Raw genomic sequence first — 23652 nt, 5'->3', positions numbered from 1 at the left:
TTTTTAAAGGCAGACTAGGGGAGAGAGTGGAGAGTACTTGATTTAGCTCATGCAGTATTCTCTGCTTGATGTTGAGGAGCACGGTAATGCAACTGGAGTTATCATCATAAATCCTTAGGTTCCAGTTTATCATGGTCATCATGCAGTTAACTTCTTCCACCTGGTGGACTTTTTAGTATCTGCAAAACAACTTGGGAATGTGCACCAAACATATTCTCTGTAGCCTTCTGGGAAAAACTAAAGATTTTGTGACTGCCGTATGGCTAGTCTATTGATAAAGGTTGTGTTTTTTTTTTTACGTGTTCACATTTTTCCAGCCATTAATTCTTGAGCCAGCCTTTTGTGATTCAGATGAGGCCTGGGAGACTAAAGATTTTCTACAAACAGGAGACAGGCAGAGGGCATGGGGTGGGGGTAGGATCTATCCCAGGAAGGCCCCACTGGGTTCTGCTTCATTACAGTTGGAGAACTTCCCACAGCGCCCTTATTTGGTCTTGATGAGGGCAGAGGGCCCAGAGAGAAGGCTGCTATCTCCTTCTGCTAGCTTTCTCCAGGTTTCCTCTGCAGCCCATGGGGAGCCTCTGAGCAGCAGAGATGGGTGGGGCCCGAGCCTCCCTTCTCCACCTTCTGGATGAGTGCCTGGGCTCAGAGCAGGAACTTCCGCAGAGTTTGCGGCCAGGTGCGCTCCTGGGAGCTGGGCTGGTTGTGCCCCACAGTCAGCCTGCTGCCTTTATCAAAGAGCTGATAACTTTGCCTCCCACCTGCGTGAGGCTTCTGGAAGCATCTACCTGGGTGTCTCTTGGTCCTGCAGCCCCACACGTGGCACGCTGCATCCATCCTATGCCTGTGGCAGCACCTGCACAGAGTGGGTGCTTCAGAGGTGGACCCTGGAGGCCGCTCAGTCTTGGGAGGCGGACCTGGTGCACAAAGGGCGCTCCACTCTCAGAAGCAGGTGTTCTCAGGCTCCGGCCCAGTGGACCTGCGAGGCGGCCAGTCTCCAGCATCCCCACCAGCGCCTCCAGGAGCAGCAGGAGCCCCACCGCTGCCTGAGCAGGGAGACCCCGGTCTGTGTCCGCCTTGGCCGACAAGATGCTGCCCGTGTCTGCAGAGGTGAAGACCAGCCCGCTGCAGAAGGCGAACTTCTGCTCGCGCCTGTTTGTCTGGTGAGCGCCCTGAGCTTTGACATTCCACCACGGGTGCAACACTGTCGGCTTCTGTTGGGGACCAAGGGACAAAGCGAGGGAGTGTGCCTGGGAGCCTGGGGCTGGTGGGGTTGCGAGGTTGGGAGGGGTGGGGTTGGGAGGGGTACCAAGGGACCTGGTGTCAGGGGAACTGAGTCTCCCTGCCTTGCTGCTCTCCGCCCAGCCAGCCCTGGAGCCTGAGAGCTGATGCAGCAGGAGCAGAAGGCAAGGAGGTTGCTCAGGGAGAGTCACTGCCCAGCAGGAGAAGGGACAGGGCTCCCCACTCTCCACCTTATCCAGTGGCCTCAGAACCATTCAGGAATTCGCTGTCAGTTCTGAAATAAGCTGCAACTCCCCCCCCATCCCCCCTCCGCCCCTGCCCCCCACCAAGCAAGCAGCTTGTGAACAATTTTCTTTATCTATTTAGTGCCCTGCATCTTTGCCATCTTCCAATAATGTGCCTACCTCTTCCCATGTTCCTTAGGTGAACATCTGAGTTCCAACTGCCCTGGGCTCCCTCTTTCCCCCTGTCTATGGCCATGTCTTTCTTTCTGTCCCTCCTTCACTCCCTGTGTGGTCCTGTATGTCCTGGTACCTAGTTTTGGCCAATTTCATGTGTGTACAAAACACTATTGTTTTTTTATGAAATGAATGGGGACGTTATTCTGGAACATGTGTTGCTTTTGCCTGGGACACATGGCCAGGAGTAGAGTGTGTATTTGACCACAGCCCTGGCCCTATTGTGAATATCTCCACTTCTATCTTTGAGAACCAAACCCTGGGAATGGGGTCCCTGAAACCTGTGGGGTCTTATCCAGATCTCTATCCTTCAGAGAAGCAGTGCATGGTCTTGATGCGGGTGGTCCTGCCCAGGAGTCCTTTGGTCCTGAAACCACTGACAGGTCCATGAGCTGGGAGGAAACACAGAGATGAAAAGCACTGCAAAGAGCTGAAGCTCTTAGTTGAAATCTTCATCTAATAGCTGGGACTACAGATATGCAGGCCTGAACCTTTGGATTTTAATCACACTTGGGTGATTATTAGGTCTTTTGTTTCTGGACCCTAACCCATTTATCTTTTCCACAAATTCTGATACTTCTTTTATTGGACAGCCTAGGGGATCCCCAGGGGGATGGCAGCTCCTATGCTTGTTTTGATGGTGATGTATTCAGTGCATGCAGCTACATCCCTTGGCTATTTGGTTGCCCTTTAGGAAAGAGGGGCCTAGAAGAAGGAGTATGTGTGTGGTTACCATAAATAATAGCAAAGTAGACAAATGTCTCCTTAACGTCAAGTAGGGCAAGAAACTCTCAAAGCACATTTTATTTATTGACTTTGAAAATGTATGTGTATAGAAATGGAAGGTGAAGACTTCCATTTTCATTGGCACCCATTTCCAGTTTTCCTGCTGGGGAGGAAGGAGCTATTACCTCTTATTTCATGCTTGAAGACTCTGAAGCATAGAGGTTGAGTAGTTGCCTACCATCAAACAGCTAGTAAGTGGTGGAATGGGATCTCAAACCAGGAAGTCTGGTTCTGGGATCTGTGTTTCTTGTGTATGTAACTGCTGTGCTTGCCATGGAATTGGCTGCCTGGACTTGTTCCAGGGTCCTGGCCCAGATTGAGACCCCTTATGATGATGGGGAGGTTCTTTTTCCACTCAGATTCCCCCAACCAATTAGTAAACTGATGGTGAGACTGGTAGAGCACAAGCTTTGCTCAGTGACCAAAGAATGGAAAAGTGCAGACTTAGTTTGCAAGTCAACCTCTCAGCCCAACTGGGTATACAGGAGGGTTGAAGTAAAAGGAAGGGAATCAGGTTAAGAGAGGGAGGAATATTCATGGCTTACCCAATAATGCGGTATGATTTGGACCTAAAATTAAGGCAACACTCCTTTCAGTCCTTGTATGAGCTCTTTGCTTTGTTGTCATAGCCATTGTCAACTGTAGTGGTCCTGGTGGGTGTGTCATTTATCATGCTTATATATTACAGTGGGTGCATAATGAGGCTCTGTGTCTACTAGATGTTAAGTCTTCTGCCATTTGGGTCCTACCTAGTTCTAATCAGTTCTTATTTTTTTCTTTCCTTTTATGATTGAGCCTGAAACTCAGATAAGAGCAGTTGGTTTCCATTCGAGGGAGGGGCAGGGATATATTTCTAGGGCATCAGCCTTTCCTTTTTACTGTTCCTTATTACTGAAGGACTCTGAAGAGGCAAAGGTTCATCTTCTGATCCTGCTACCTGCTAAGCGTAGGCATTGTTACATGTTGGGTTCACTTCAGTTCAGTCACTCAAATTGTCTGACTCTTTGTGATCCCATGGACTGCAGCACGCCAGGTTTCCTAGTCCATCGTGAACTCCTGGAGCTTGCTCAAACTCATGTCCATCGAGTTGGTGATGTCGTCTAACCATCTCATCCTCTGTTGTCTCCTTCTCCCCCTGCCTTCAATCTTCCCCAGCATCAGGGTCTTATCCAATGAGTCAGTTCTTCGCATCAGGTGGCCAAAGAATTGGAGTTTCAATCTCAGCATCAGTCCTTCCAATGAATATTCAGGAAAGATTTTCTTTAGGATTGACTGGTAGGATCTCCTTGCAGTCCAAGGGACTCTCAAGAGTCTTCTTCAAAGCACAGTTCAAAAGCATCAATTCTTCGGTGCTCAGTTTTCTTTATAGTCCAAACCTCACATCCATTCATGACTACTGGAAAAGCCGTAGCTTTGACTAGACAGACCTTTGTCAGCAGAGTAATGTCTCTGCTTTTTAATATGCTGTCTAGGATGGCCATAACTTTTCTTCCAAGGAGCAAGCGTCTTTTAATTCATGGCTGCAGTCACCATCTGCAGTCATTTTAGAGCCTCCAAAATAAAGTCTGTCACTGTTTCCATGTTTCCGCATTTATTTGCCATGAAGTGATGGGACCAGATACATGATCTTCATCTTTTGAATGTTAAGTTTTATGCCAGCTTTTTTCACTCTCCTCTTTCACCTTCATTGAGAGGCTCTTTAGCTCTTCTTTACTTTCTACCATTAGTTCAGTCAGTCAGTTCAGTTGCTCAGTCGTGTCCAACTCTTTGCGACCCCATGAACTGCAGCATACCAGGCCTCCCTGTCCATCACCAACTCCCGGAGTTTACCCAAACTCATGTCCATTGAGTTGGTGATGCCATCTAACCATCTCATCCTCTGTCATCCCCTTCTCCTCCTGCCTTCAATCTTTCCCAACATCAGGATCTTTTCAGATGAGTCAGCTCTTTATATCAGGTGACCAAAATATTGGGGTTTCAGCTTTAACACATCAGTCCTTCCAATGAACACCCAGGACTGATTTCCTTTAGGATGGACCTGTTGGATCTTCTTACAGTCCAAGGGACTCTCAAGAGTCTTCTCCGACACCACAGTTCAAAATCATCAATTCTTCTGCACTCAGCTTTCTTTATAGTCCAATTCTCACATCCATACATAACTATTGGAAAAAACCATAGCCTTGACTAGATGGTCCTTTGTTGACAAAGTAATGTCTCTGCTTTTTTAATATGCTGTCTAGATGGGTCATAACTTCATGGCAGCAATTACCATCTGAAGTGATTTTGGAGCCAAAATATATATATATATATATATATATATATAGTCAGCCACTGTTTCCACTGTTTCCCCATCTATTTGTCATGAAGTGTTGGGACTGGATGCCATGATCTTAGTTTTCTGAATGTTGAACTTTAAGCCAACCTTTTCACTCTCCTCCTTCACTTTAATCAAGAGGCTCTTTAGTTCCTCTTTACTTTCTGCCACAAGGGTGATGTCATCTGCATATCTCAGGTTATTGAAATTTCTTCCGGCAAACTTGATTCCATCTTGTGCTTCATCCAGCCCAGCCTTTCTCATGATGTACACTGCATATAAGTTAAATAAGCAGGATGAGAACATACAGCCTTGATGTACTCCTTTTCCTATTTGGGACCAGTCTGTTGTTCCATGTCCAGTTCTCACTGTTGGTTCCTGAACTGCATACAGGTTTCTCAAGAGGCAGGTCAGGTGGTCTGGTATTCCCATCTCTTGAAGAATTTTCCACAATTTATTATGATCCACACAGTCAAAGGCTTTGGTATAGTCAATAAAGCAGAAATAGAGAATACAACCTTGCTGTATTCTCCCAATTTGGAACCAGTCTCTTTTTCCATGTCCAGTTTTAACTGTTGCTTCTTGACCTGCATACAGATTTCTCAGGAGGCAGGTCAATTTGTTTAGTATTCCTGTCTCTTGAGGAATTTTCCAGTTTGTTGTGATCCACACAGTCAAAGGCTTAGCAATAGTCAATAAATCAGAAGTAGATGCTTTTCTGTAATTCTCTGGCTTTTTCTGTGATCCAACAGATGTTGGCAATTTGATTCTGGTTCCTCTGCCTTTTCTAAATCCAGCTTTAACATCTGGAAGTTCATGGTTCACGTACTATTGCATAATTTTGAGCATTACTTTGCTAGTATGTGACATGAATGCAGTACTTTGAACATTCTTTGGCATTGCCTTTCTTTGGGATTGATGAAAACTGAACTTTTCCAGTCCTGTGGCCACTGCTGAGTTTTCCAAATTTGCTTGCATATTGAATGTAGCAATTTAAAAGCATCATCTTTTAGGATTTGAAATACCTCAGCTAGAATTCCATCAAGTCCACTACCTTTGTTCATAATGATGCTTCCCAAGGGCTTACTTGCCTTTGCATTCCAGGATGTCTGGCTATTTCCAGTGATCACACCACCGTTGTTATCTGGGTCATGAAGATCTTTTTTTGTATAGTTCTTCTGTGTATTCTTGCCACCTCTTCTTAATATCTTCTGCTTCTGTTATGTTCATACCATTTCTGTCATTTATTGTGTCCATCTTAGCATGAAATTTTCCCTTAGTTTCACTAATTTTATTGAAGATATCTCTAGTATTTCCCATTCTAATATTCTCCTATTTCTTTGCCTTGATCACTAGGAAGGCTTTTGTATCTCTCCTTGCTATTCTTTGGAAATCTGCATTCAGATGGGTATATCTTTGCTTTTCTCCTTTGCCTTTCTCTTGTCTTCTTTTCTCAGCTGTTTGTAAGGCCTCCTCAGACAACCATTTTGCCTTTTTGCATTTCTTTTTCTTGGGGATGGTCTTGATCACTGCCTCCTGTACAATGTCACTAATCTCTGTCCATAGTCCTTTAGGCCCTCTGTCTATCAGATATAATCCCTTGAAATCTATGGTCACTTCCACTCTATAATCATAAGGGATTTGATTTAGGTCATATCTGAATGGTCTAGTGGCTTTCCCTACTTTCTGCAATTTAAGACTGAATTTTTCACTAAGGAGTTTGTGAGCTGAGCCACAGTCAGCTCCCAGTCTTGTTTTTTCCTGACTGTATAGACTGTCTCTATCTTCAGCTGCAAAGACTATAATCAATCTGATTTTGGTATTGACCATCTGATGATGTTCATGTGTAGTCTTTTCTTATTTTGTTGGCAAAGGGTGTTTGCTATGACCAGTACGTTCTCTTGGCAAAACTCTGTTTGCCTTTGCCCTGTTTCATTTTGTACACCAAGGTCAAATTTACCTGTTATTCCAGGTATCTCTTGACTTCCTGGTTTTGCATGTCAGTCCCCATGATGAAAAGGATATCTTTTTTGGGGTGATATCCTATCTAGAACTAAGGTTCTAGAAGGTCTTTTAGGTCTTCATAGAACCATTCAACTTCAGCTTCTTTGGCATTACAGGTTGGGACATAGACTTGGATTACCACGATATTGATAGTTTGCCTTGGAAATGAACAGAGAGCATTTTGTCATTTTTGAGATTGCACCCAAGTACTGCATTTTGGACTCTATTGTTGACTATGATGGCTACTTCATTTCTTCTAAGGGACTTTTTCCCACAGTGGTAGATATAATGGTCATCTGAGTTAAATTCGTCCACTTCACCCCATTTTAGTTCATTGATTCCTAAAATATCGATGTTTACTCTTGGCATTGCCTGTTTAACTACTTCCAATTTACCTTGATTCATGGACCTAACATTCCATGTTCCTATGCAATATTGTTTTTACAGCATTGAACTTTATTTCCAACACCAGTCACATCCACAACTGGGTGTTGTTTTCACTTTGGGTTAGAGGAGCAGATTTCTCCTGATTCCACCAAAATGAATCTGATTGTTATCAGGCTAGAGTCCCAATTGCTCATAGCCTTAGGTAAAGACCATCTGCCACTTGATTGTCTCAGTTCTCTAAGAGATAAAACTAATGACACAATTGAGGAATCATGGACCAAAGGGCAAGAGAAGGAAAGTAACTGTAAGGGGTTCTAAGAATGACCTTAGAAGCCCAAGGAAGCTGGGGAACCTTCTTTTGTTCCTGTCACAAATTTGTTCAGCCAGGCCCTTCTTGTTTTGAGTATTTGGCCAAGTGACCTTCTCTCTATTAAAGAAAAAGTTGTACTGGAGTATAGTTGATTTACAATGTTGTGTTAGTTTCAGCAAAGTAAATCAATAGACATATATCCACTGTTTTTAAAAGGTTCTTTTCTTTAAAAAAGATAAAGGCTATTACAGAGTATTGAGTAGAGTTCCCTCTGCTATACAGTAGGTTCTTATTAGTTATCTATTTTATATATACTTCCCTGGTGGCTCAGACCGTACAGAATCCACCTGCAGTGCAGGAGACCTGGGTTAGATCCCTGGGTTGGGAAGATCCACTGGAGGAGGGCATGGCAACCCACTCAGGTCTTCTTTTTTTTTTTTTTTTTTCTTAAATTGTGTTGTCTTCTTTTATTATTATTATTATTTTTACTTTACAATATTGTATTGGTTTGCCTGGAGAATCCCCATAGGCAGAGGAGCCTGGTGGGCTGCAGTTCATGGGGTTGCAAAGAGGTTGGATACGTATATAGTAGTTTATGTATGTCAATCCCAGTCTCCCAATTTGTCCCTTCCTCCCTACCCCCTGGTAACCATAAGTTCATTTTCTATATCTGTAACTCTATTTCTCTTTGGTAGGTAAGTTCATTTGTACTGCTTTTTAAGATTCCATGTATAAGTGATATCATATGATATTTGTCTTTGTCTGCAAGTGGTTTTCTCTGGCAATTGGGATGTGCTCTCTTTTATCTGACCACTAGTGTTAACATAAAAACAACAGGAAATGGTTGGGGGACAAATTCCCCCTTGATCAGCCAGCAGGTAGTCAAGAGCTTTGAAGTGGTCAAGTGTCATGTGGGCCAGAGGGTCTAGTGAAGATTTTGTCATTCTAAGGTTAGAACTGGGTTCTCTACTTACCTAGGCCAGTCTCTGACTTTTTTAATTTCTTCTTTTTTTATACTTAGGTTACTATAAATTCTTTCTCATGCTAGGCTCACCAGGGAGCCTACAAGAGTGACAACTGCCATTACCAGCCCAGCTCCCCTCCTGACTAGATGAATGGCCCCCTTTGATTCACAGGTTGTGCGAGTGTAATTAAAATCTGAATGTAACCTTGATCTGGGTGTGAACCACATATAGCCCAGTGTCCCCTGGTAGTTTTCTTGGAGACAGTTGATGGCCCAACATGGGTAGCCCTTGCTACACGGTCCTCAAGGAACAAATATCCCTCAGGGGCACGCACACTGTCTTTGAATTTTATTGAGTCTTGTTTAGGCTCATGGTGGCGCCCTCCCATCCAGGGTACTTGCACATGGCCAGGGCCCTCCATGTTTGGTATGATCCTGTCCCCAGAGCCCTTAAGCATGGTAACTATCTAGAGTCAGCCATGCCTGTCAGTGGAGGGCTCATAGTGAACTGTTGGTTGGACCCCCAGAAAACAGGGATTTGACTAACACATAGGCCTTTGCAGGGGAGTGGTGGCAATGGGGCAACCCTGATGTCCCTGGGAAGAAGCCTGGGCATGGTGGAATTAAACCGTAGTTTGGTGATATTGTCAGCTGAAGTTCCCTGAAAGTCTGGTGGGCTAGCCCCGACTGAGGCTGATGGTGACAGATCCAACAGTCAGTAAAATCCCAGCCCTTTTGGATGTTTGAATGTTACTTTTAAAAATAAATGAATTTTCCAGAGAGTGATACTGAGGAGGACCATAAGAAGAATCAATACATTTTAGTTGGGAAGCTATTACTTATCTTGAGGTTGTCTTCAGAAGGTTGGGTTCAGAAAGAGGCTCACATGAGTGTTCTGGCTGAGGGGAGTCTGACAGGACTGTAAGTAGTTCAGGGTCCAGATCCTGTTAGACTCAGGGTGTTGTGTCCATAAGATAACTCCCTGTAAAAACTTCTCTGTGGAGAAGGCAATGGCACCCCACTCCAGTACTCTTGCCTGGAAAATCCCATGGATGGAAGAGCCTGGTAGGCTGCAGTCCATAGGGTCGCACAGAGTTGGCCATGACTGAAGTGACTTAGCATAGCATAGCATAGCAAAAACTTCTCTGTGTTGACAACTGATCTGAGGAGATCTTGAGACCTCAAGTTTACAACTGCTTTGAATATGACTGGTGCTAAGACACTTCAGTCATGTCCGACTGTGACCCCATGGACTGTAGCCCACCAGGCTCCCCTGTCCATGGGATTTTCCAGGTTTGAACACTGGAGTGGGTTTCCATTTCCTTCTCCAGGGAATCTTCCCAACCTGGAGATCGAACCAGCATCTCTTACATCTCTGCTTTAGCAGACGGATTCTTTACCACTAGCGCATGTAGGCATCTTTCAATCTGATACATTTCAGAAGATTTAAGTCCTCAGTAATACAGGAACATATCTGCAGCCTTACCCACAATGGCCATTCAGCTCTATTCTGCATGCCTGAACCACTGTTACTTTATTTTGATTTCTAAACATATTTTTTTTCTTAATAATTAAAGCAGAGGTACAATGTATGTTCAGTAGGCCACAAAGAGGCTGCTTTAATTATGTAATATATAAGCCAGCATGACTTTCCCATACCTAGAATGTATGTGTGTTTGTAAGCATATATCTAATTTTCCCCATATCTTTATATATTTAAAATGTAGACTTTTTTTTTTAACAATGTCCATGAATGTAGGTTTCTAATTAGAGATATGTAATTTGGATATATGTCACTCTCCTTTAATTTTTAACAGGTGGCTAAACCCCTTGTTTAAAATTGGTCACAAACGGAAATTAGAACCAGATGACATGTACTCGGTGCTTCCAGAAGATCGCTCCCAGTGCCTTGGAGAAGAGCTGCAAGGGTGAGCACAGACATCAGGGAGAAGGGGAGAAAGGGTGAGAATTTCCACGTGGGGCTAAAGGTTTGGGGGAGGCTTTGACTCCTCTCCTGACACTGCACGCTCAGCCACTCAGTTGACCCTGGGCTTAGCCCACTTTGGAGGCCCACATTCCCTGTACATCTGTGGGTGTGGAGGGAGCCCACAGCCACGGCCCTGGAGGCCGAGCTCTCTCCCCTGAGGTGGGGTCCCTGGAGGAGGGAATCTGTCCTCCTGAGCTGCTCTTGACCTGTGAGTCCAGCAAATCTTGGCAGGAATTTGTTTCCAGAATCTGGAACTTTCCCCTCAAGGCCTGTTTCTCTGGTGCTTCAGAGTCTGCACTGCTTATCATTTAGGAGCCCTGTAAGCAGGTAGCCAGCATCTCTGGGGCAGCCACAGAGTGCCCTGTAGTGAAGGCTTATCTTCCACTCTGTCCCTCTCCCATTTTCCCTTTGGTGGACACGCTGTTCTTTACTGTGCTTTGTTTTGTATCACAGGTACTGGGATCAAGAAGTTAAGAGAGCCCAGAAGGATGGACAGGAACCCTCTTTAGTGAAAGCAATTGTAAAGTGTTACTGGAAATCCTATTTAATTTGGGGAATGTTTACATTTCTTGAGGTAAAAGATTTTCATACTGTGCGCTGCTTTTTGGTGTATGTGTCTCAGTACTGAGGTGGACGGGGCAGGTGGGGAGAGAGGCCAGTGGTCTGAGGTCTGAGGATAAACCCTCATGGAAACATGAGAGAGCTCAGAGGTTGTATTCATCTTTAGAATGGCGAGAAGTGGACTCCAGGGGTTACTATTCTTCTTTTAACTGGTTAAAGAGTGTTGTGGAAGGATGGCCTTGAAATAAAAGACATTTTATATTGTGTTAGAAATTTCCTGGTGTTCAGTATAAATGCTGACTGATCTTTGACCAAAAGAAGATTCCAACAGCCTCAGGCAATATGTGCCCTGTGATTTAGAGGAAGGTAATCTGGACCCGAGCCCAGAATAACATACATTTTATGGCACTCATTTATAGTTTAACAAGGTAAAAATTGTTACCTTGACCAGGTCACATCTGATAAATGCTTTTCTAAGGAGATACCATCGCCTCTCCTCTTCCAGGGGAACAGAACCCAGGGCCCTGCATCTGGACCATAGCTGCCCAGAGCTCCTAAGAGCATACCTTTCCCCAGGCTGCCCCCTTCCCCGTGGGCTGGCACTGTGAGCAAAGCCCCCGTGGGGAGGAGCTCCAGCTTCACCGTGAATTCTGTGCACCCTCCACACTGCTTTCTTTCCCTGGTTGTGGGAGCAGATTCCTGGTTGAAGGGGGAGTCCTGATAGCCTGGCATTGGCAAAGGGTGTAGGAGGGAATGTGCAGGGCAAACCAGAGGAGGAAAGCTGTGATGTCAGTGACCTCCATGACCCTGAAGATCCTTGGTCAAGATCCCCCAGAGGACAGTTCACCTGGGGACACAGGGCTGTCAGCCCCCTGTTCTGGCTGAGCCTGCTGGGGTCTGCTGCAGACCCCCCGGGGGGCTCGTGCTCTCCGTGGTCCCTTAGTGCTGCCTTAGGGACACAGGTGGGCTGTGAGTATGAGAGCAGGAGGGGTGGAAGATGCAGGTGCTGAGAAAGGGGTGGAGAAGGTGGAGAAGGTGTGAGCTGTCCTCAGTCCATCGTGTTGGGGGTGAGGTGGGTGGGCCAGGTGGTTTACAGGTGGGAGGCATGGCTCTTGTTTAAAGGCTGTGCTGGACTAAAGGGCACTGCCACTGTGGGCAGTGAGCAGCTGGTCAGGTGAAGTCCACCCCATACAACTGGAGAGACCAGAGAATCCGTCAGCTCTCAGGTGACTGGATGGTCCTAGGGGATAGAATTCTCACTGATTTCAGAAGAGGATTGGCCATTGTGCCAGAGGGTGGGACAGTTATGTGGGGCAGGGTGCCACCTTTGAGAGGGCACTGACCACCTAGGTACTGCAGTGCCTTGTGAAGGACAGGGGTGGGAGAGGGAGCAGGAGCCCGTCAGGCTGCCCCAGCCCTTCTTTGTCCCATGTGCAGCTGTCCCAGTCGTGGAATTTCCACATAGTCACAGTAAGTCTGTTTGAAATACACAGGTGGCAAGCTGGTGTGGCCTGTTTGTGCAGGATTTCCTGACCTCACACAGCAGAGCTCTCATGAATTCTGCTTATCAGGAAACCCTGGGGCCTCGGTGTCTGCCTGTGGCTCATGCCAGGTGCCCGGTTGGTTGAGTGGCCTCCGGGTTTAATGTTGGGATCATATCCTGGAGCAGGTCTTTCTCTGCTGTCCCTCGTTCTCTAGTTTCTCTTTGGTACCAGATGCCAAAGAGACTTAAAGTCAGGTGGGTTCAAAGCATAGCCCATGTGGCTGGGTTTGAACTGAGCTACTGGTTTTTCTTGCTGTTCTGGGCTGTTAGCCCTTTGAGTGGGGTTGCTAAGCCTTGGATGGATCCCATTCTAATGAGTCCTGGGTCTTGGCTGTGGCAGCTCATGGGAGAAGCAGACATAGAGGGAGAGGCCGCAGGATCTGGGGTTCTTCCTGAGATGGAAACCTCCCCACTGTGGTGCTGGGAGTGTTGATTTCAAAGTTGTCCAGCCCCAGTAATACTTCCTGCTGGGGATCCAGGAAGGCCAGGCCTGGGGCTGCATAAGGTGCAGCTGGTAGAGCCCTGGGCCCTTTCAGGAGGTTGGTCTCTGGGTGGTCATGGCAGAGAAGTGGGGAGTAGAGGACGTAAATGTAGGGGCTCATCTGTGTGGCAGTACTGCTAGCACTAGCAGCAGTGCTAGTTAGTTAATAATTGATTTTATGAAGCAACTTCCCGTGTTGTGATCAATCTATACTGCTTGTTATTCTTTATATTTTAGATGGTGGAAATCTAAACTCAGCCCAGGATTTTCTAAAACACAAACATGTTTCCTTTTTGATCTCCGGCCCTCTTTTAATCCCTCAGGTGCACAGAATGCCCCATGGATCATCCATGATCCCAAGCAGTGTGGTCTTTCCACCCACAGCACGAGCAGGGCCTCCCAGGTACTCCTGGCGGCACCAGTGGGAGAAAGCAGGGTGACGCCAGTCCAGAGTGAGGCTTTTAAGATTTTGATATATGAAACCTCTGTCCTATGAGAAGGGCTTCCCTCATGGCTCAGCTGGTAAGGAATCTGCCTGCAATGAGGGAGACCTGGGTTCGATCCCAGGGTTGGGAACATCCCTTGGACAAGGGAAAGGCTACCCACTCCAGTATTCTGGCCTGGAGAATTCCATGGACTGTCCTGTGAGAACTGAGGAGTATCTCTTCCTCTCAGAGAAACAAGTACCAGGATAAGGAGCACTTGCCGGTCACCCCTAATTAGAACAGAACAGCTGGAGAGCTCCCAGCACCCCTGGCCCCTGTGTGCACCTCCACGGGTACTGTGGGTGGAGAGGACAGGTCCCCACCTGCCCAGGGCCCTCAGGGTGGAGAGGAAGCGCCTGAAGCCTCTGCCTGGGCCTGAGTCACAGAGACCACCTCCCCCGGTCGTTAGTGCCTCTCTTTGAAAGGTAAGGTCTCCATTGCTGGTGTGTAAGTGGGGTGACCTCAGAGAGCCAGAGTGGGTTCACCCAGTCCCTTCCCCTGAGAGGGGAGGTGTTGCCAGGAGTTGTGTCCTTTTCTTAGGACTCTTAGAAGTGGCCCAGCCTTGTCTGGTCACTTGGCCTTTGTTTGAAGCCACTTTTGCTGATGGTCTCTGGTCCAGGTGGAGGCTGTGGGAAGCACGTGTGTGTGTAAATGTTCACTTTGGAGCTCAGCTGATGGGCAGGAAGTAAACAGAATCCTCTGCATCCCACAGTGGGCTTTGTGCCTCGACTCACGGCTGGTTCCCCAAGAGCTGAGTGGTCTTTGCATTTATTTCCCAATCCTTTCTTCCATGTGTCCCTCACTTTGCTCAACCCAGGAGGCTGAGGAGTGGCTGTTGGTGGCAAAGACACTGTGGGCTGAGAGCAACCACTGAGGACCACACAGCAAGGGAGAGGAGGAGGGGGCCTTGAGCCAAGCAGAAGGGGACCTGCCGAGCACACCTGCTGTGTGCGCCCTGCTGGTTCCTGAGAGCATAGCATTAGCCATTAGATGTTGGTAATGTCCAAAGTGATGACCTTGAGTTATAAATTGGGGTTTTATATCCATCTTCTTTTCTTTTTCTAAGCATATGTAAGTTTTTAATGTAAAATTAAAACAATTTTTTTAAATTGAAGTATGATTGGCTTACAATGTTATATTAGTTTCTGGTATACATCATTAGTGATTTAATATTTTATATGGTACATGATAAGTTTAGTTACCAACTGTCACCATGCAAAATTATTCCAATATTATTGAATATATTTCCTGTGTTGTATATTATAATCCTGTGATTTATTTATTTTTTAAACTTTTATATATTTATTTTTTGCCCCCAATCCCCTTTTACTTATTTTATAATTTGGAGTTTGTACCTCTTAAGTTCCCTCACCTGTTTCACTTGTTTCCTCCACCCTCTTCAATCCATTTTCATTCTGTAGTTAGGGAGGTAGGAGACTATTTTTAAAAGATTGCATTCATAATGGTTAAAAATTTTAGCTATCTGCTTAGAAGTGAAACAAATTGCAGTCTAGAAAATTTGGCTTTACACATGGCTTTTCTCAAGAGTTCTTATTCCACTGTGACCACCTGTGAGCAACAAGGAGTTCTCCAAGCCCTTTGTGAAACCAGGCTCTGCCATTAAGAATAGAGTAAATCTCTTACCAGGACTTCTAATAATAAAAGTGATGAAAAACCCTTGTTTTTATGGTGGTTTCAGAGCTCTCTGAGCTGTTGTAGCTCGTTTAGCTGTCCCAGGATTCCTCCAAGGGAGGCAAGGCCGCTATTTTCACAGATAAAGACCCGGAGGCCCAGGAGGGCACACGATTGGCTCGGGGTCATGTGACTCTCAGGTGGCCGACCTGGTCTCTGAGGCGCGGTGTTCTGACTGCTAGACCCATGTTCTCTGTGTTCTGTCCTCTCCTCCCACAGCCTTCACTGAGGCTCAGAGCCAGGAGGAGCTGCTTTTCTAGCAACAGCTCTGTGCTCCTCTGTCAACTGCTTTCTATAGTGTTTTGTTTTGTTTTGTTTTAATTTCCTGTAGATTTTTAAGAACATTTCAAAAATACAAAAATAGAATAGACTGAAAGGGTAGCATAATGTGTCACTCCAGAATAGGGCTCTCTGGCAGAAAGATTGTTGTGAGTTGATTGTGTTTTTCAGAAATAGACACAGGAGAAACTCTGAAGACAGAGTAGAAGTTATTCTTCTAATGACATTTACACTGATAAAGGAAGTCTCCATTTGTAAAGGTGTCTCCCTCTCTGTACCAGAAAAAAAAAGGATGGCTCTTAATCACAGAAGAATCCTGTTGAAGGACAGTCTTCAAGAAGGATGAAATCTGCATAACAAACCCAACCCTACTGTAGTTTAAGCTGCTTTTCCTATTAACCTCTCATAGGTGCCCTATCACCTTATCTTTAGTCTTTAGCTGGGGACGGTATTTAAGGTGATGGCTTGGGCCATCTCAGAGAGTTACTCAGTTCTTCTTGATATTTCACATGTGTATCAGAAATATACATATGAATAAACTTCTGTTTGATTTTCTCTTGCTATTCTGTCATTTATTACAGAGATCCTAAGCTAAGAACGCAGAAGGGTAAAGGGAAATAAGCCCCTATGTCACCCTAAGCCAGCTTCAATAATTGCCATAATGAGCAGTCTCGATTCTTCTGAAACTCACTCTTACTTCCCAAGATTATTTTAAAGCAGTTCCAAGACATCGTATCATTTTTATCCATAAATATTTTAGTGTGTATCTTTAAAAGATATGGAATCTCCCCCACTAAACATATTTAGCATAAGTATTAACTTTAATATCATTAACATTTAATATCTAGCCAGTGCTCACAGGTGTCTTTTTCCCCTCTTCTGTTTGAGGCAGTATTAAATAAGTTACACTTGGCTGACACAGGTTATTCAGATTGCCTTTCTGTTCCCCTCCACCCCGAGCCTCTAGGTTGTTTGTCCTGTAGAGATTCCCACAGCCTGGATTTGGCTGATTGCTTCTCCCTCTGTGTCAATTCACATGTTCCTCTGGCACCTTAGGTTGGTGTTTAGGTCTAGAAGTTGGATGTAGCTCATTTGGATTTTCTTCACCCCTTTCATCTATGTAGGAGGTAGGGTTGTATATATCCATTATAAGGTACATAACATCTTTTGTGTGTGTGCGTGTGTATGTGTGTGTGAGGTTGGAGCTAATCATGATCCTTGCTCAAGGTCCATTAATTTATTAAGGGTTGCAAAATGGAGATGTTTTAAGCACTTTGGTTAACACTCACCTATAGTATTTATAGGGAGAGTAGGGGAAAATAATTTCAGTTTTTAAAACCTGTTTTCAAAATGATCAATTGGTTCTCCTCTAGTGAGGAGAGGGGCTAGTAAGTTTTTATTGTTGTTTGTTTGGTTTGGTTTTGTGACTGTTGGTTTGCGCTCATGGATTTAAGCATTTCTGATCCGCTTCAGTCCATTTCATTTGTTATGCTTGTGTCAACCTTTGGCCATATTTGGGCAGTAGGAGTATATTCAGGTTGGGTCCTAAGTCTTTTGCACATACTCTAGAAGTCTTGGCTAGTTTTTCTTTATTTTTTTTCATGTCTTTTGTTTTGTTTTTTGCTTTCTGATATGACAGAATATTTCTAGTTCATTTTGTACCACATTTGCTCAGCCCTGGAATCATCCATTTCTCCAAGCAGCCCTGTTTTCTTTTACTGTGAAATGGTATTTAAAGACTATAGTCTGGGTACTAGAAGAGCTTATTGCTCTTGGTTATTGTTTCTTGGCAGAGAAGGCAATGGCACCCCACTCCTAGTACTCTTGCCTGGAAAATCCCATGGACGGAGGAGCCTGGTGGGCTGCAGTCCATGGGGTCGCGAAGAGTCAGACAAGACTGAGCGACTTCACTTTCACTTTTCACTTTCATGCATTGGAAAGGGAAATGGCAACCCACTCCAGTATTCTTGCCTGGAGAATCCCAGGGATGGCGGAGCCTGGTGGGCTGCCATCTGTGGGGTCACACAGAGTTGGACACGACTGAAGCGACTTAGCAGCAGCAGCATTGTTTCTTGGCTATTTTCCATCAGACAAAGTTAGAATACATTTTTTAAGGTAAACAAATATGTTTACATGGGTGTTTCCAATCCAAGTCAGATGCAGGACACTAGTGTTTTTACTTCATCTTATTGTGCTTACATCTGTATCTCTTTTCTCCCATCATCTATTCTCTTTGTCCCAAGTCTAAGCCCAATTCTCATTGATGTCAACATAATTATTCATTTGTTTTTTCTTATAATGTGACTTCTGTAAACACTATAAAATTTATCTTTTTGCAGTTCATATTGTCTTCATGTGGGTGTATGATGCAGAGAATGTGTTTTCAAAATGTTTTGTTTAAAATCACTTTTGATAGTTCTTTTTTGTATGGCTCTGTGAACCAACAGGATGGGTAGATATTTAGGTACTTTTATTTAAATTTACTTTGAAATTTTAGGAATTGCTTTTTAAAATATTAGTTATTTTATGATTATAATTCTGTATAATGTTTTCATGATTCCAAAATCAAGACAAGGCTACTTTTAAAGAAGGCTGATATCCTCGTTAGCTCTATTCTAATTCTCCTTCTCCTTTTAGGGATAACTTTTCAGGCTAATTTTGACTCATCTTTTTATTAATGTTTTTAAATATAGTTTTATTTGAAATTTTATTTTTCCTACTGTGCAGAATGAAAATTTCAATACCGTAATCTCTGGACTTGGGTTTATAAGGATTTTTCTGGAAGCATGAAATGTGCCATGGAACTCTGATTAAAACTCTGTGATCGTTGTAATTCCTTCAGAGCAGGTCTGTAGCCATTCCAGGCTCAGCTGCCAAGACAGTGCAAGAATGAAGTTTAGCAGATGCTTACATGGGGTTAGTTTCAGCTTCCAGAATCTTCCAGGGAGAGGAATCGTCAGGCTTCATCCCTAAGCAGTTGAACCTGAACCAATTTCTGGCGGCTGGGCCTCGGGCATCAGAGTGCCCTTATCCCCACCCAGGTGATGCTAAGGTGCAGTCAGGATGAAGACCACCGTGTTAAAGATGAGTGAAGGCTAGGATATCTAGAATGCTGGTGGGTATGATTTCCCAGATTTACTGCTTTTCCTCCTTATCTCTGGATTTTTCTCAACTCCACTTTAAAACTCCCCCAGTTCTAAAGATTAACTGCCTGTTCAATTTTTTCCTACAAGCTCACTCTTTTCTGCTTATATGTTTCACTCAAGTGTTTTTCTTTGTTGCTGCTGCTAAGTCACTTCAGTCGTGCCCGACTCTGTGTGACCCCATAGACGGTAGCCCACCAGGCTCCGCTGTCCCTGGGATTCTCCAGGCAAGAACACCAGAGTGGGTTGCCATTCTTTGTTAGCTTGTTTCTATTTTTGTGTCTTTATTTCCATGAATGAGATATGGGGAAACTGGGTGAGAAATGTTTCAAGTACATTAACTTGGAGAAGGGATTCTATCCACTGCAGAAGTTCTAGTTTCTAACCTAACCCTGCAAGAAGTTATCCTAAGAAGCAAAAGGTGAGACCCAATATCAGGTGCTTTCAGGAGGCTGAATACCAAGGTCTCTGTCAAGAAATGGCTACCACAAGCTTCCCTGGCAGTCGAAGCTTGGTGGTTAAGACTCTATGCCCCCAGTGCAGATGTGAGGGTTTTTGATCCCTGGTTGGGGAACTAAGATTCTGCATGCCACATGGTATGGCCAAAATAAAAAGTCTGCCTCAGAGACTCAGACTCCCAGAGAATCCTGAATAATGGATGTTGTGGTATTAAATTCTGCTCTTTTGATTTGCATTTCTCTGATAGTGAGTGATGTTGAGCATCTTTTCATGTGTTTGTTAGCCATCTGTATGTCTTCTTTGGAGAAATGTCTATTTAGTTCTTTGGCCCATTTTTTGATTGGGTCATTTATTTTTCTGGAGTTGAGCTGTAGGAGTTGCTTGTATATTCTCGAGATTAGTTGTTTGTCAGTTGCTTCATTTGCTATTATCTTCTCCCATTCTGAAGGCTGTCTTTTCACCTTCCTAATAGTTTCCTATGAGGTACCATTTCACACCAGTCAGAATGGCTGCGATCCAAAAGTCTACAAGTAAAAAATGCTGGAGAGGGTGTGGTGAAAAGGGAACCCTCTTGCACTGTTGGTGGGAATGCAAACTAGTACAGCCACTATGGAGAACAGTGTGGAGATTCCTTAAAAAACTGGAAATAGAACTCCCTTATGATCCAGCAATCCCACTGCTGGGCATACACACTGAGGAAACCAGAAGGGAAAGAGACACGTGTACCCCAATGTTCATCGCAGCACTGTTTATAATAGCCAGGACATGGAAGCAACCTAGATGTCCATCAGCAGATGAATGGATAAGAAAGCTATGGCACATATACACAATGGAGTATTACTCAGCCATTAAAAAGAATACATTTGAATCAGTTCTAATGAGGTGGATGAAACTGGAGCCTATTATACAGAGTAAAGTAAGCCAGAAAGAAAAACACCAATACAGTATACTAATGCATATATATGGAATTTAGGAAGATGGTAACAATAACCCTGTGTACGAGACAGCAAAAGAGATATTGATGTATAGAACAGTCTTATGGACTCTGAGAGAGAGGGAGAGGGTGGGAAGATTTGGGAGAATGGCATTGAAACATGTAAAATATCATGTATGAAACGAGTTGCCAGTCCAGGTTTGATGCACGATACTGGATGCTTGGGGCTGGTGCACTGCGACGACCCAGAGGGATGGTGTGGGGAGGGAGGAGGGAGGAGGGTTCAGGATGGGGAACACATGTATACCTGTGGCGGATTCATTTTGATATTTGGCAAAACTAATACAATTATGTAAAGTTTAAAAAATAAAATAAAATTTAAAAAAAATAAATAAATTCTGCTCTTTTAAAGATCCTTTATGATTTCAGAGTTGTGAAGAATTCTTGTGAAAGAATAAGAACTATATTCTCAATTGGTTTGTGGAAAGAATATACATGTGATCATAGATTTATGTCAAAGAGGAAGGGTTTAAGGGACAGTGTTTGACCTCGTTCCTACTGATCAAGAAAATTTCAGTATGGTTAGCTTCATGGTTGATAATGAATATTTTCTCAGTTGTTTTATTTCTTTTTAGTTGATGGTGAGAATCAGGAGTGTACAGATGAGAGATTTCCTTGGTGGTGTCTGCCCACACCAGCGTACACGTGGTGGGGGCAGCTCCCAGGAATGGCTGCCACCAGTGTCTGTGTCCCCAGGGTGAGCCACAGCCACTCCTTGCCTCTCTGAGAGACTCTCCAAGACAAGCAGAGTCTTCTGAAATTTGGTCTATCCTTGGGATTCACACCACTGTTTCACTTGGAGTTAATACTCAGAACAGAACATTGAGCATATGCAGGAGTTAATCTTCTGGTAGCTGGAAAATCTTTTGCCTGGTTTGCCTCAGTCAGTTTTACCAAATGTCAGAAATGGAAACATTCACAGATTACAAGTGCTGCTGCCAGCTGTCCTATTAAATGACTGTTCATCTAACCTTTCTTTGTGTGTGGAGGGGACAGATCTACTCAGTCTACCTTTGATGACTTCAATAACTTCTGTCCTGTGTTGTTCTAGAAGCTTTGAAGAATCATATTTAATATGTGTATTCTTTCTCTCTATATGTACTTGGGGTTTTGTTTTCACAATTTTGTGCTATTCACTGTTTTGGTTTCTGTTTTTTCTGTTTGAGAGACAGTACTGGAAAATTGATTTTTACTTGCTGCTATTTTTCATATGGAGCATAATATCAATTTTCTGTTTTCCATAGTTGCAACTTATGCCACGATGGAAATTCCTTGTACATTATACTTTTCATCACATCTCTGAATTGCCGTGACTGCTCCTTGCTGGAGGCAAAGTTGTGCATGTGTGCTCAGTCACTCAGTTGTGTCCGACTCTTTGTAACCCCAGGGACTGTAGCCCACCAGGCTTCTCTGTCCATGGGATTATCCTGGCAAGAATCCTGGAGTGGGTTGCCATTTCCTCCTCCAGATGATTTTCTCAACTCAGGGATCAAACCTGCATTTCCTGTGACTCCTGTGTTGAGATGGATTCCTTACCACTGAGCCATTGGAGGAAGTCCCAAAATAGTGCTTAAGAATAATAAATGACTCTCCTCCCAAACTGCATCAGTAACACTTCATGTTTGAAATCCTTTGTTATCTTTTTGAAAGATAACAAATTTTCTATTCCAATTAAATAATAATCATTATGAAGAATAAAAAGAATTGACAGATGAGTGGAAGATATGAGCCATAAACTGGCATTATACCTTAATGAGGCTATTTCTCCAACTGTTTTTTATTTTTTATTTTTTGGCTGTACCAGGTCTTATTTGCTGCATGTGGGATCTAGTTCCCCGACCAGGGGTCGAACCAAGGTCCCCTATGTTGGGAGTGTGGAGTCTTATCTAAAGGACCACCAGGGAAGTCCCTCAACTGGGTTATTAAATTTTGTTTCTCAGTGAAAAACTCCAGATATGCTTAGGCAGTAGAGACCTGCCTTTATTTACACTCTTTATTGCTGGATTTGTTGCATTTATCCATACTCTGTTTGGTGAGTGACATTACTTTTATTTCTCCTGTAATCACAAGGATGTTAGCTGAAATGGAGACCTGAGTAACAGGCAACAGTGATTCCCAAAGAGAATCATAAGTTTTAGGAAAGTTTGGGATGGCAGATATTACTGCTGGGATTCTGGTGGTTTGTGGCTGCAGCACTGGACTGCCCTTGGCCATACCTGGGCTGGGACTGCCTGTGTGCACAGTTTGATGTTCTTGCTTCTCTGTGTGAGCATCCACATTTCCATCTCAGGAAACTCTATAAACAGTGTGTTTGACAATCCATTTTATGAGGGACTCTTCCATGAGCTCTCTGTGCCTCTTGGAATGGGTGACAGAACATGGTGGAAAGGTATCAGAACTGGCCATTTTACTCCAGACTGATCATCTTACTTATACCTCTTCAACTAAATAGTGTTTCCTTTATCCTCTATAGTAGATGAAAATTTCCATGACTTCATGGAGGGAGAGGCAGTTGGTGCAGCCTGTGAATGTGTGTGTGTCCATTTGTGTAGAACAAGACAGGAATGCTAAGGTTTAATGAGACCCCCATATGAGGGATGGGGACATCTTTTGATAAATATCCTAATTAGGCACTAGTTGGCTGAGCAGGAAATGCTTAGTTTTTTGGTGTTTGGTGTTACGGATTCTCCTTCCCTCCTCTTGTGTGTGCGTTCCTCAGCTTCAGACAGACAGAAGAGGGCTATCAAAGCAAATCTGTCAGGTAAGCCAAGCTTCCCCTGTCCATGCTAATAAGGCGGGATTGCCAGAAAAGGAAAAGCCCTGTTCCTGAAAGACTTCCAAACTTTTGGCATTTTGTCTTTTGAGAAGTCTGTGGAGGAAATGATGTTGAGGGTCAAGGTATTTACTTTTGGTGACTTGGATTCATTGAGTGTTTGGTTTTCTTTGATGGTGGAGAAAGAAGGGGACCTGGGGAGAAAGGAGTGACTAGAGGGAGGGAGTAAGTTGTGGGGCAAAGTGGCTGTTTGGCAGGGTGGGTAGGTGTTGCTGTTTCTTTGCCTTTTTCTTTGGGAAAGAAGCTTGCTTTCCCTAAGTCTTACTCAGAGTGGAAGCCTCAGTGCACCCTGAGTGAATTGGTTTAACCTTGGGGAAGAGAGGATTGGGAACATTTCTTCCAAACCACCAACTGCAGTGAATGGTGGACGGAGAACCACGGAAGACATGATTTTTTTTAGCTTGACCTCCACCATATTTAATTTTTCACTCCAAGGAACATTCCAACTTCTAGGGGGTAGAGACATATTGAGGCAGGGCTCTCGGGACCTGAGAGCCTGCAGAGCTGCCAAGCCTGGTTTCTCTGTGGTATTCCAGCTGAAGCTGATTCCCATTCCCTTGACCTACAGACATGTGGAGTTTGGGATGGAAAAGAGTGGATGTGTTTGTGCCAGAGTCTCAGTTCATAAAGATTCACAAAGAAGGTAATAAAAGCGTGTCTCCCATATGTGAACCAGGTTGACTTTCTATTGGGCTGGGACATTAAGAATACAGGGGACAGGGGCAGGCTG

The 23652-nt window shown here is 44.2% G+C and overlaps 1 protein-coding gene across 1 annotated transcript in view; it reads left to right on the top strand.

The window, feature by feature from the left end:
- Positions 1-305: 305 nt before the first annotated feature.
- Positions 306-23652, top strand: part of LOC129624250 (ATP-binding cassette sub-family C member 4-like) — a 180227-nt gene continuing 156880 nt past the window's right edge. The window contains exons 1-3 of the mRNA XM_055541910.1: positions 306-1163; positions 10283-10393; positions 10906-11026. Coding sequence (XP_055397885.1) covers positions 1090-1163; positions 10283-10393; positions 10906-11026 — 306 coding nt within the window. The 5' untranslated portion in view covers positions 306-1089. The remainder of the gene's footprint in view (positions 1164-10282; positions 10394-10905; positions 11027-23652) is intronic.

The sequence above is a fragment of the Bubalus kerabau genome, chromosome 12 (genome assembly GCF_029407905.1).
Source record: "Bubalus kerabau isolate K-KA32 ecotype Philippines breed swamp buffalo chromosome 12, PCC_UOA_SB_1v2, whole genome shotgun sequence".
Lineage (NCBI taxonomy): Eukaryota > Metazoa > Chordata > Mammalia > Artiodactyla > Bovidae > Bubalus > Bubalus kerabau.
Note: the sequence above shows the minus strand (reverse complement) of the source record. Positions and strands in the feature narration are given on the sequence as shown.